Source organism: Pristis pectinata, chromosome 17, assembly GCF_009764475.1.
Source record: "Pristis pectinata isolate sPriPec2 chromosome 17, sPriPec2.1.pri, whole genome shotgun sequence".
Classification (NCBI taxonomy): Eukaryota; Metazoa; Chordata; class Chondrichthyes; order Rhinopristiformes; family Pristidae; genus Pristis; species Pristis pectinata.
Window position 1 is genome coordinate 10628106 of NC_067421.1, and position 13103 is coordinate 10641208.

General features: G+C 44.7%; 1 protein-coding gene across 2 annotated transcripts in view; it reads left to right on the top strand.

The window, feature by feature from the left end:
• The window catches only part of zgc:63587 (uncharacterized protein LOC393431 homolog), a 116800-nt gene that overhangs the window by 59348 nt on the left and 44349 nt on the right, over nt 1-13103 (top strand). For both annotated transcript variants that reach the window (XM_052032378.1, XM_052032379.1), the window contains 2 exons: nt 10742-10843; nt 11633-11778. In XM_052032378.1, the coding sequence (XP_051888338.1) occupies nt 10742-10843; nt 11633-11778 (248 nt within the window). The remainder of the gene's footprint in view (nt 1-10741; nt 10844-11632; nt 11779-13103) is intronic.

Genomic DNA, 13103 nt, shown 5'->3' on the forward strand with positions numbered 1-13103 from the left:
TCCCGGCCACCCACCTCCATGACACATGTAGATCCGTTGTGCCGGATCACCTTGAAGGGTCCTTCATACAGCCGCTGGAGAGGTGACTTGTGCATGCCCCCGCAAATAAAAACATACTCACAGCCTCGGAGGTCTTTAGGGGTGAAGGATGGTGTGGGACCATGTCTGGTGGTTGGGTTACCTTGCCTACCATGGTAAAGATATACCTGGCGCCCTGGGAGACAGGCAGGGTGCCGATGATGTCCACGTGGATGTGTTGGAACCTCCCGTGCATCGGCTGGAACTGCTGGAGGGGAGCCTTCATGTGCTGCTGGACCTTGGCGGTCAGGGAGTGTACGCAGGTCCTGGCCCAGTGTCCGGCCTGTTTGCGCAAACCATGCCAGATGAATCTGTCCGCTACTAGCCTGACGGACACCCGGATGGACGGGTGGCCCAGGTCATGCAGCATGTCAAGCACCCGGCGCCTCCATGCTGCTGGTACCATGGGTCGGGGTCTGCCGGTAGACACGTCGCACAGGAGCCGAATCGCTGCCGGGCCGATGGGGACGCCCTCCAACCGGAGTCCCGAAACGGCGGTGCGGTGCCGGGATCTCGGTGTCCGACTGTTGTGCTTCCGCCAGTGCTGCGTAGTCTATTCCTGAAGACGATGTGCCTGCTGAGTGGAGGCAGGGGCGAAACAGTGTGTCGGCGACGATGTTGTTCTTCCTTGCGATGTGGCGGACGTCTGTGGTGAACTCTGAAATAAAAGACAGGTGCCTCTGCTGCTGAGCCGGCCATGGGTCCGATACCTTGGCCAGTGCGAAGGTGAGGGGCTTGTGGTCCGTATACCCGGTGAGCTCCCTTCCCTCGAGGAAATACTGGAAATGCCAGACAGCCTGCAACTCTCTGTCGAAAGTGCTGTACTTCACCTCTGGTGGCCGTAGGTGCCGGCTGAAGAAAGTGAGTGGTCGCCACTGGCCCTCGACGAGCTGCTCCAGGACTCCGCCGACCGCCGTGTTGGAAGCGTCGACTGTGAGTGATGTGGGTACATCGACTCTCAGGTGTACTAGGAGGGTCACCTTTGCCAGCGCCTCCTTGGTCTGCTCGAAGGCCTCCGTGGACTCCGCGTCCCATGCCACCTCTTTGGCCTTGCTGGCTGAACAAGGGTCTCATGATGCATGCCGCCGCCGGCATGAACCAGTGATAAAAGTTGACTATCCCTATGAACTCCTGCACACCCTTGACCGTGCTGGGCTTGGGGAACTGGCAGATGGCCTAGACATTGTCTGGTAGGGGCACTGCGCCATGTCGGTTGACTCTGTGGCCCAAGAAGTCGATCTCCGTCAGCCCGAACTGGCACTTCGCCGTGTTGATTGCCAGTCCATAGTCGCTCAGGCATTGGCAGAGCTGGCGCAAATGTGCCACGTGTTCTTGGTGTGAACTGCTGGCCACCAGGATATAGTCCAAGTAAATGAAAATGAAATCCAGGCCGCATCCCAACGAGTCCATGAGCCTTTGGAAAGTTTGGGCAGCATTCTTGAGACCAGAAAGGCATCCTCAGGAATTCGAACAAGCCGAAAGGGGTGATGAGGGCTGTCTTGGGCACGTCATCGGGGTGCACTGGGATCTGATGGTATCTCCTGACCAGGTTGATTTTCGAGAAGATGGTCGCTCTGTGCAGGTTCGCCGTGAAGTCCTGGATGTGGGGCACCAGGTATCGGTCGGCGGTTGTGCGTCGTTGAGCCTTTTGTAGTCTCCGCAGGGCCTCCACCCTCCTGCGGACTCGGGCACCATGTGCAGCGGGGATGCCCAGGGGCTGTCCGAGCGGCATACGATTCCCATCTCTTCCATCTTACGGAACTCCTCCTCGGCGAGGTGGAGCTTGTCGGGTGGGAGCCTGTGAGCTCGGGTGTGCAGCAGTGGTCCTTGCGTGGGGATGTGGTGCTGCACGCCGTGCTTGGGGTCGGCCGTGGAGAACTGCAGGGTGACTATGGAGGGGAATTCCGCCAACACCCTGGCGAATTCGTTACCCGAGAGCGTCACAGAATCCAGGTGGAGGGCCAGTAGCTGGGCTTCTCCGAGCTGAAAAGTCTGGAACGTCTCAGCATGGACCAAACACACAAGGACCAAACACTGGCCTTTTAGGTCGACCAGGAGGCAGTTGTGACACCACTGCCAATGTGAAAGTCCAAGTGAAACGGCTGGACCCGAAACACAGTGGGATAGTTTGTGAGCCGTACGTCCGAATACTGGTACCATTTGCAGCGGTGAGCTCGGGGCCTGGGACCGCGTTACGAGTGTCCATGTTCGAGGGGAGAAGTACACTGACTTCGGCTCCGGTGTCTACCAGGAAACGCCACCCGGAGTGTTGGTCCCAGTGGTACGGGAGGCTGTCTCGGTGGCCAGCTGTTGTAGCCATTAGTGACGGCTGGCCCCGGCGTTTTCCGGAAAAGCACATGGTGGACAGCAGAAGCGCATGTCTGAACCCCATCTTTGGTGATAGAAACACCATTGTTCCGAACTTTCATCCTTTTCCCCCCATGGGTCTCGACGGCTTCGGTTGCGGGGCCTGGGCTTTGGGCCGCACGGTCGTGGCTAGGCAGATGGAGGCTGCTCCACATTGTTTACTCTGCTAAAGGACGTCTGCTTTAGCCGCAACCCTGCGTGGGTTGCTGAAATCCTCACTCGCGAGGAGGAGGCGAATGTCCTCTGGCATTTGCTCGAGGATCAACTGCTCAGATAAAAGGCACGGCTCATGGCCGACCGTGAGCACCAGCATATCGTTCATGAGCTTGGATGGCGTGCGGTCGCCCAGACTGTCCATGTGTAGGAGCTTTGCGGCTCGTTCGTGGCGGGAGAGTCCAAAGGTACGGATCAGGAGTGCCTTAATCTTAGCGTACCTGTCCTCCGTTGGTGGCTGCTGAAGGAAGTTGATGATCCGGCCCGCCGTGTCCTGGTCGAGCGCGCTGACCACGTAGTAGTACCGCGTGGCATTGGCTGTAATTTCTCTGATACTGAACCAAACGTGGGGCTGAGTGGCCCAGAGAGTCGGGAGCTTCAGAGAGACTGCACTGTGTGAGTTGCTCGAACTCATGTCTGGTCGCTGAGTTGCCAGTTCCAGATGCTGTCTAGAACGTCGGGATCACCAATGTGGCCGAACGCAACGTGCTACTGAAGAAACACACGGAGGCAGAGGGTGCTGAACTCAAGACTCTACTCCAAGAAGAGAAAAACACGCGCAACTCTCTACCAATGAGCAACTGCAACCTGCGGGGTGGACGTGACGTCTGGCTGTTCCCGGAAGGTCCGCCCCGAATGGGTAGTTCGAAATGCACTACCGCGTGTCCGCCTGCGGCTCTCGATGGCGGTTCGAGTCCCGCATGTGCGGTCCGCCACAAACAAAAGATAAATTTGAGAGTAAGAGAAATTGGAAAAGGCAAACTTAGGGTTGATGTGAGAAAGTAATTCACAACAGGTGATTGATATAGACTCCCAGGTTCCATATCCTTGGAGCCTTTCTTTGAAAAAAGTAGATGTTGTAGTAGGGCAACCACTGGGTTTTCCCTGAATGGTTGAAGTAAGGTGAACCAAGTGGCTCTCCTTGTCATGAATCAAAGCCATGCCCATGAGCACCCAATAACACCACTATAAATTAAATCATTGCATTAAGTTACATACTGAACTACAGTGGCAGTTTGAATATTCCTTTAGCAGTGATTTTCTTTAACTGTTTGAATTGCACTGTTGCTTATGGCATTTAAATCAGGAAAAAAACTTTTACTTAAGGGTAGAAACCTCCATGTGTTACAGTAGTGGACCTTAAAGTACTCTTGTGTAAGAGAGGCTGTGTGTTCTGTTGTTTTCCTGTAATTTATGTTACAACTGTTCCACTGTGTCTATTGGCGCAGATTGGATTTCTTTTATTCCTATGCTTTAAAGCTGCTTTTGAGAAGAAGCTGGATGCCAAATTTTGCCCACAGATGCACGTATTTAAAATGGGGTCGGGGGGGAGGTGGTGGTGGTGGGAAATGAAAATGATACTGGTGCCAGTTCCTGTCTGCGCTGCCACCTTGTCCATACTCCTAGGAATAAGAGATTTAAATGTAAAAGTATTCAAGAATAATTTGTTTTCAGTCAAGAGGAAGAAATAGGAGGATAGATGGCTGACTGGAAAGTTGTAATTCAGTAGGAATCTATCAACCTAACAGTTTGTATTGATGCTTATTAAATTTATTGGCTTTCTGCTCATTGAGGCTGAGTTTCTGATCCTTACTGTTCTGAAGATGATTCTGGAGTAGAGATTTTCAAACATTGTCATAAGAGTGTTTGGTTTTACAATGAATAGGAGTACTTTGACATTTAAAATGAAGGACAGGACACTGCATTTTTATTTGGTAAAATTGGTCAGTACTGAACTTTGAAAGATGAAAAGAAGCAGTTTACTCTGTAAACTGAAGCTCATTTGTCAAAATTAACTGCTACAAATCTAAATGTTTCAAGGCCATGAGGTGGAATGGCAACAGTCTCTACATAGTGTCTATACAGAGCAATGTAGCAGGGAGTACTGAACCTAAGGAAAACAGAAAAAAGGTTGGTTTCACTCCAATTAGTAACAATGAATAAAGGGACATCTGGTCTTGCTAGGGTTGGGTGCCCTGGTTGTCCCTCGGTGGTGTCTTCAACAGGCATGTTAATTGTAAAATTAGGTGATTAGCAGAACTTGCAGTGTAGCTCGTGTGAGCTGTGCAGGAGCGTCATCTGCAACAAAGCAGGAGTCCGGTGTCCCAGTGCGTGCCTCACAGCATGTGTAAATTATGTAGTGTGGAAGATTAGCAAGATCCATAATTCGTAGAGGGAAAGATAAAGGGCAACAGGGAGCTCTGCAGCAGATTTATAATTCAAACACATCACTCTGAAGAGGAGAACATGTATTTATTGATAACTTGTGCCTTAATACAACCACTGATAACCTCCTGCTGCTTATGGTCTTTGACTTCATTTAATTTAGATTTGGGCTAGGAATTTGAATTTGCCAGTTGACTTCTAATAGATTTCACAGGCTGTCTCCTGTCTGAGTAGCTATGGTGTCCATCAGAACATTCATGTGCGTTCTATTAAGAGTTGAAAAGTTGACCATGTTACATGCTGTCGGATCATGGAGGTAAGCGGAAATGGGCATTTCTAGCAACTCATTGACTATAAGCTAGGTTTGTATGTACTGGCACTGTGTTCACATGCTGTATAAAAGGGAGTAGACCAAACTGACCCAGTCCATTTCCTGGCCGTTCTCTTCCCAGCACACCAGCACTCTGTTAGCAACAGCAACAATGTCACTAAGGTATGCGATCTATTCGACTGAGCAGGACAAGTACAAAATAAATTCATATTATTTCTGCAGGCTGAACTAACCTGATTTAACTTTTGAGTCAATTCATAGTGAGTGAGTTTTACCTTTCCTGTTAATGCTGAGATTTCAATGATGTGTTTAAGATTTTTGTAAGATGTACCAGATTCTTGAAGCTAGTAGAAAATTACTGCTTCTCCTGGACCAGTTTCGATCATAGAGTAGCATTTTCTTTAAATTTGAACGTTACCTTGCATTTTTTGTTTACTGCTATGACACCCCTAATAGTCTTCCCTGTATCGCTGAATGGGGAAATTGTGCTTGGCTGCAAGAAGGATGCAGTGTCATTTTTTTTTATTAACACATGGGTTTACTGATTAAAGTTGAGTGGGTGATTGGGAATCATTTGCCCACTGGGGATGGATTTTAATTGACTGATGGCGTTTAATTGACTGATGGAGTATAAATTACACTAGTTTAGACTTAAATGGCTTGTTTGTGCTGTGCATTGAATATTGTTTTATGCCCTTCCTCGATTGCGTTCTAAATTTCCAACCTGTCTCCATGAGTTAAATCGTATTGGCTCTTTAGAGGGAAGTTTAAGTTCAGATATGTTGGAACAGTACAGTGCAATTGGAGTAAAAATGAAATAAAATCAGAAAATGCTGAAGATGCCCAGCAAGTTAGGCAGCAGCTGTGAAAAGACGAGCAGAGTTACTACTTCAGGTCGAAGACCCTTTCTTAGAACTGAGAAAAAGAGAAAACAGGTTCATTTAAAGTTGTAAGGGTCACAGAGGAACAAATAGGATGAAAAAAATATCTCTGAAAGGGCAAGTCCTGGGTTGCCATGGTAACAAAGTGTTGCTAGGTTAATGAGAATATAAATGAAGGAACATATAAAAGCTGTAAAATGCAGGTCAGAGCTGACAAATGCCGAGCAGATCAGGCAATGTCAGTGAATGGAAAAATTGAGTTAATATTTTAAAAGACAGTTGGGCAGGTACATGGATTGGAAAGGTTTAGAAGGTTACTGGCCAAACACTGGTAAATGGGACTAACTTGGATGGGGCATCTTGGTTGGCATGGACCAGTTGGGTGGAAGGGCGTGTTTCTGTGCTGTATCACTCTGACTCTATTACAGATGGATAGCATACAGTAGAATCAACCATTCCTCATACAGATAAAGAAAGCAAATTACCTGAAACTTTTGAATTCCTTGTTAGTCTGGGTGGTAGCAAAGTGCCCAGACAAAAGAGGATGTGCTGTTCCTCCAGGTTGTGTTGGGCCTAATTGGAACAGTGCAGAAAATCAGACAGAGGTTGGAGTGGGATGGAGTATTACAGTGATAGGCAACTGGAAGCTCAGGTGCTTTTTAAAGTGGTCAGTCCTGCTGAAGGGTCTTGACCTGAAACGTTGACTGTTTATTTCCCTACATAAATGCTGCCTGACCTGCTGAGGTCCTCCCAGCTTTTTGTGTGTGGTGGTCAACCAAATTCTGTTTGATTTCTCCCATGTAGAGGAGACCACATTGTGCTCAACAAACAGAAGAAGTGCAAGTGAATCACTGCTCCATTTGAAAGGACTGTTTGGGTCCCTGGATGGTGGGAAGGGGAATAAGTAAAAGGGCAAGTGATGCCGCTCATGTGGTCACATGGGAAAGTGTCGTGGGAAGGAGAGTGGTTGGTGGAGTTGGAAGGGAGAACTACTGAGTCATGAAGAGAATGGACCCTCCAGAATGTTGCAAGGGCAGAAGAAATCTCATTTAAGGTGGCAAAAATTGCGAAGGATGATCTGTAGAATGTGGAGGCTGGTAGGGTGGAAAATGAGAGCCAGCAGAAATCTATCCATCTCATCTACTTCCCCATCTTCTAATATTAACTCAGTATTTTGCTCCCCATTGACGTTGCCTGATTTGCTGGGCATTTCCTACGTCCGTGACCTGCGTTCCATGGGTTTTACATATTCCTTTGTTTTCTCATACCGTAACTGTCCTCACTAACCTATCAACCAGCTGGCTTCATCAATAGCTAATGGCAACTCCAGTGTTGCCCATCCTTACCACAGCTTAAAAGTACAACCGACCCCTGCATTATGGAGGTTACGTTCCTAGAAAATGGTCTGTATCGTGGTTTTCTGTAACACAAAGCCGAGTTGTCTGTGCGTGCATCAAGAAATATAATTTGAAAGAAATAAATATTGTGTTTGTTTACTTGCATTATTCCACATAAATTCTATAAAAGCAAATTTTATTCTGTATCTCATGTAAGGGCGAATTTCCATAATCTGAATGGCTGTAATGTGGGGTTGAAGTTGTAATGAAGGGTCTTGGACCTAAAATATCAACTCTGTATCACTTTCCACAGAAGCTGCCTAAGCTCCTAAGATTCTAGCATTTTCTGTTTTTATTTCAGATTCTCAGCATCTGCAGTATTTTTTTTAATTTACAAAATAAAATGAATTTTGATATGCATGGCCATATGCCCACAATCATTGTGGAATGTTGACAGCTTTTCATGAGCTATCTTTAAAAAAAACTGTTTAAATGTGCTGCCTCACTACCCTAGTTGCAAAATACTCCATTAAACTAAAATGGAGGCCTTAATTTTGAGAATTGGTCCAAAACAAAAATTAAAGCTTCCATTTTAGCTTAATGGAGTAATCCCCTCTGTTCAGCTTTTCCACTTTCTGTTGATGAGTGTGCGCATGTGTTAGAACTGCACCCATATCTCTTCAGATGTTCCATCTTCTGTCTGTACTTTTCTGCTCAGATTATGACCACAGGAGACCCCCACTTTATGGACAATGGAAATTGGCCCTTATAGAATTCATAAATCACTACTCAAAAATTTGAGATATGGAATAAAATTTGCTCTCATTGTATTTATCTAGAAAAATAGTAAATACAAAACTTATTTTTTTTCAATTCATGTTTCTTGTCACATGAGCAGATGATGCAGCATTGCTTTATGGAAAACTGTGATACAGACTTTTTTAGGAATGCAACCACTCCCACCCCCTGCACATAACATGAGTGTCATCTGTATATCTTGTTTATGTATATCAGTTTAGCTTGATAGTAGTACTGTCATCTCTGAGTCAGAAGGTAATGGTTGCAACCTCTATGTCAGAATTTAATCTAGGCAAATATTCTGTTGTAATTTTAATCAAGTATGTGGTCACATGTCCGTCTCGTGACTGAGATGTTTAATTAAGGTTCTAGGTTGCGGCTCTTACGGTTCAGGTGGACATCAAAGAGTTTTTCAACAAGAGTTTATCCTGTGCCAAATTACCAAAAAAGATTAACTGGATAATCCCTTCACTGTTTGTGGGATCTTGCTGCCTATTGCTAGGCTGCTGGGTATGTTGTAACCACATCAAACAAATCGGCTGCTTTTGTCTATCTGTAGGATATATGAGTTTCCACATAAGGGGGATGTGCAAGTATCATTCGTTTTTGGTATTGTGTTACCAGAAATACCAGTATTCCTTTGGTTTATTGGAAATGTTACATCAACGTTTTAAAAGTTTATTATTGTCAGCGTGAAATTTTCCGCAGCTCACTATTTGTTTATATATTTAAAACTCAAACTATGGTGGCCTAGCATCTGCTATTGAGTCAGCTGTAGAGCAACTCTAGCCTGCAGAAATGTAGTTAGCCCATCTAGGTGCACTGCAGAATTGAGTAACTCCATGCTGAAGGCTTTCTGAACTGATTATAAATTAAAATGTTTACATTCTATTTTGTTTTTTGGTGACTAGAGTAAGAAGCACATTTAAAAAATGTTTCTTTTTTGGATTTTTTTTTAGCTTTTCTTTATATTTTCCATCTGCATACACCATGCTTGTTCCTGGGATAAGGAGATTATCTGCTTTGACACCTTACCTAAGGTGTTCTCCAGTCGGCCACTTCAAAGTGTTGATGTGCTGATTATGGTAATACAGGCCAAAACTAGATAGCTCATCTACAAGTTATAGACAACAAGGAATGATAAATGTTTAACTACGCAAGTCACTGGTTAGATCTCGTGGCCCCCATCTGATCATTGAACCATGTAGTTGAAGGATGGGGTAAAGTTGGACTCAAGCCCAGAGGTTTAACTTTCCTGAATGTGTGTGCTTCCTGAATCCCCCACAGCACTTTAACTCATCGGGTGCTTTTGTTAGTTGGCAAATACACCAAAAAAAAATCAATCTGATTGACAAGATATGCTGCCAATTGGACTGAGAAACCTGCAGTGTTTGTTTTTTAGTTGAGTTGAGAGCAAATGTGTCGAGCAGAGGGTTGCAAAGGATCATGGTAGATGGCAAGTGTGGGAAGAGTCAGGAAATCTGACGGAGGGAGGCTGAGAGTGTGTTGGAAAGTTCAGGACACGTTGAAGGGAATACAGAGATAGGCTTGTTGGCTATGGAGACAGTGTTTTGCTCTTAGTGCACAAGCTTCAAAGGCATTTATAATTTCAGCCTTTCTCTTGGTTCCTTTTACCTGGCAAGTTTCCCAAGGGCAGAAGAACTCGGCCAAGATGTTGTCAAAAATAAGTAATTGTATTAAAGTGAAATCACACTTCTGTTAAGTTATTTAAATCACCATCCGGCATTTTGGCATTGGTCACCCGCTCCTCATGCTGCCTCCGTTAAATTGGAAGTGGATGCCACCAGAAAGGTTTTGAGTTTTTTTAACTTGATGGCTTTTCATTTTACCCTTTATGGGGTTAAAAATCATCTGTTCACTCTCCTTGTGTGCCTGTGATGCTGCTGCAAGTAAGTTTTTCATTGCACTTGTGCATATGACAATAAACTTGATTTTGACTTTGCCATATTTTAAGAAAGTAATAGAAGTGGGTTTGATATGCGATCAGAGGGGTTTCAGTTTGGTGCAGAAATTTGAGAAACTGTCTCCTCAAGGCAGAGAATATAAAAGCGATGTGCAACTGAAGAGCAGTTGTTTTCACTGGGAGGAAGGCAGGTAACCAGAGGAGAGATTTGAAGCAAAAGGCAAAATAACCAGGCTGGTGGGTGGGGTTTTCAGAATCTTCACATGCAGCATGTTTTCTGTCAATTATCTTAAATACATATCTTGAAAGGCTGGGAGAAATGATGATAGTAATTATCAAAAGAAAGTTGATGCCTACTTGAAAGGGGAGACAAAACGCTCAGACCCATGTGGAATGAGCTGGAAGTGAGGTCTAATTGTACACCATTTTTAAGAATGGGCCAAATGGCTTCATTCTGTTGCATATTGTTCTCTGATTTGTGTTATCTTGCTACCCTACTTAGTGCCTGTCCTTTCCAGCTCAATAACAAATAATTCTATAGTTCAATTGCATTCTTTATTCTTTAACCAAAAAATATAAAATCCCCACAAAGTTTGCAATCTTGCATCCTGCTCTATAGGATCCCTAATTGTGGCTTTTTCCTTAGATACTGGATGAGATCACTGAGCATGGTATCAGAATCTACCAACTGCCAGATGCTGACTCTGATGAGGATGAGGAGTTTAAGGAGCAAACCATGATTCTGAAGGTGAGACATTAATGGGTTACAACTGATAACATCATGCTAAAATGAGCAGGTTCCAGTAAAGTGGCTATGAAATGCAGATAATTAAGTGGATAGAGGGGACTTCAACTAGATGTGGAGAATGCAATGCTTCAATAAAATTAAATGACTCACTTACGCATGGGTTAAAGATGAGACGTAGATTCCATGTGTTTGATTCTAAGGGGAAATTAGTCTTAATTGACTCTCAGAGTTATTTACATCTGCACAATGACCTTTGAAATTTGAAATTGACCTTTTGAAACTGTGCCCCAAACTGAACACAGTATACAAATTGGCCTATTCAGAGCTTTATTTTACAGGTGCATGAAGCTCTGAATAGGCCAATTTGTATACTGTGTTCAGTTTGGGGCACAGTTTCTAGGGAATGAAGTTTTGCCTTTGAATGTATACCAGATGATCAGCTTAATACAATCAAATTGTATGGCAAGTTTGCATCGACTAGGCATATATTCCAACAGGAATGTTTAAGATGGTTAAAGGAGTTGATAAAGGTAGAACAAATTTTCCCTGGCCAGGGAATCCAGAGCTGGAGGTAAGGTGTTATCACAAGACACTTTGATGCACCAAGGGTGATGGGAATCCACAGCTATTACTGATCAGAACTGAAGTTGTTCGGGTTTTGCTGGACAAAAGTAAAAGGGGGTTGTGGAGCAAAGGCTGGTTGGTGGAATTAAGATACAGGAACAAATCTGGCAGTTGAACTTTTCCCATTCTTGTGTCAATCAGATCCACATTTCCTTTTGCTCCTAGGCCAGTGTTCCCTTTGCTGTGATTGGCTCCAACCAACTGATTGAGGTGAAAGGCAAAAAAATCAGAGGTCGCCTCTACCCATGGGGCGTGGTCGAGGTGGAGAACCCAGAGCATAATGACTTTCTCAAACTACGCACAATGCTGGTGTAAGTATCCTTTGATGCAGCAAAGCACCGTAAGTGACATAAGACACTGTGCAAAACCAGTACTGTTAACAGAGCTTCCTTAAATTTGTACATATCAGCCACATTTGTATACCTAATTGAACATAAGATTCTGCTAGAGCAGGAAGGCCTTGCTGCACTGAAGCCTTGCTGTGTAGTCTTATGGGATCCTGGTTACTGCACTGTGATCATCTATGGACAGGACTCCAGAAGGTGCCTGTGAGTGATTCATTGGATTGTCTGTTGCAATTCAATGGACAAGACAACACCTGCATCCTGTTCCAGAATGAATGTTTATGATTAATTCGCAAAAACATCTTCTTGTTCACCTTAAATTATTTTAATGCAGTTGTATAATGGAGAGAGAAAGGAACAACATAAAGAACGTAATGATTCAGATATCTTGGCAATAAATTTCACTCCACTGGCTGCTGAATTCTCTGTGGTTCTTGTTTCAGTCTAATCACAGAATTAAGCCAAGCCCATTTCATTGGTTGCTATAAACCCAATGTGCCGCACTCAAAACTGTATGTATATGTTCAGAAATTTAATTAAACTGCCCCTGGAAAATCCTGAACTCTAACTCTGATTGTAATTGTGCAATTAAATGTAACTTGAGTGAGTTCTCCTGCTTACTTTTAAAGGTTAACTTGGTTTACATGGAAAAGCTCGACATGTTTTGTTAGGTTTGATTGGAATTTATACCTTGCACATCTTGTCCTTGCTTAGAAGGGATTGACTATATTGCTAAAGCTTTGGAATTTGGTAAGAGTAGAATTTTTCATCTTCAAAATCAACCCTTCCACTACCTCTGTGTAATTCAAATGTGTCTTGCACAAGCTGTGTTTGCTACCAATTAAGTTTAGGGGTGACTCAGAGCTGTCATGTTCTCACCAAACTTCCCATCTCAACTATCCCTCCAATCTCCATATTGATTGTTCTAGTGCTTGCCTGGGTGATCTTGCACCCTGCACACTCCTTGCACACTTCAGTTTAACCACATCTCTGCCATCTATATCCTAACATATTCCAAGTCCCACTTGCCCATTGTTTTGTCCTTGAAGACATACATTGGCTACTAGCCCCCATTGCATCAGTAGTAATATTCTCATCCATTTTACCTTCTACCCATCTTCCTCAGTCCCCTCCAGAGGCACTGTGGCACCACTTGCGAGCTGCTGCCCTACATCTCTAGCGACCCGAGTTCAGTCCTGACCCCTGGTGCTGCCTGTGTTCTACCTGTGAATGTGTGGGTTTCCTCCGGCTGTTCTGATTTCCTCCCACATCCCAAAGATATGTGGGTCGGT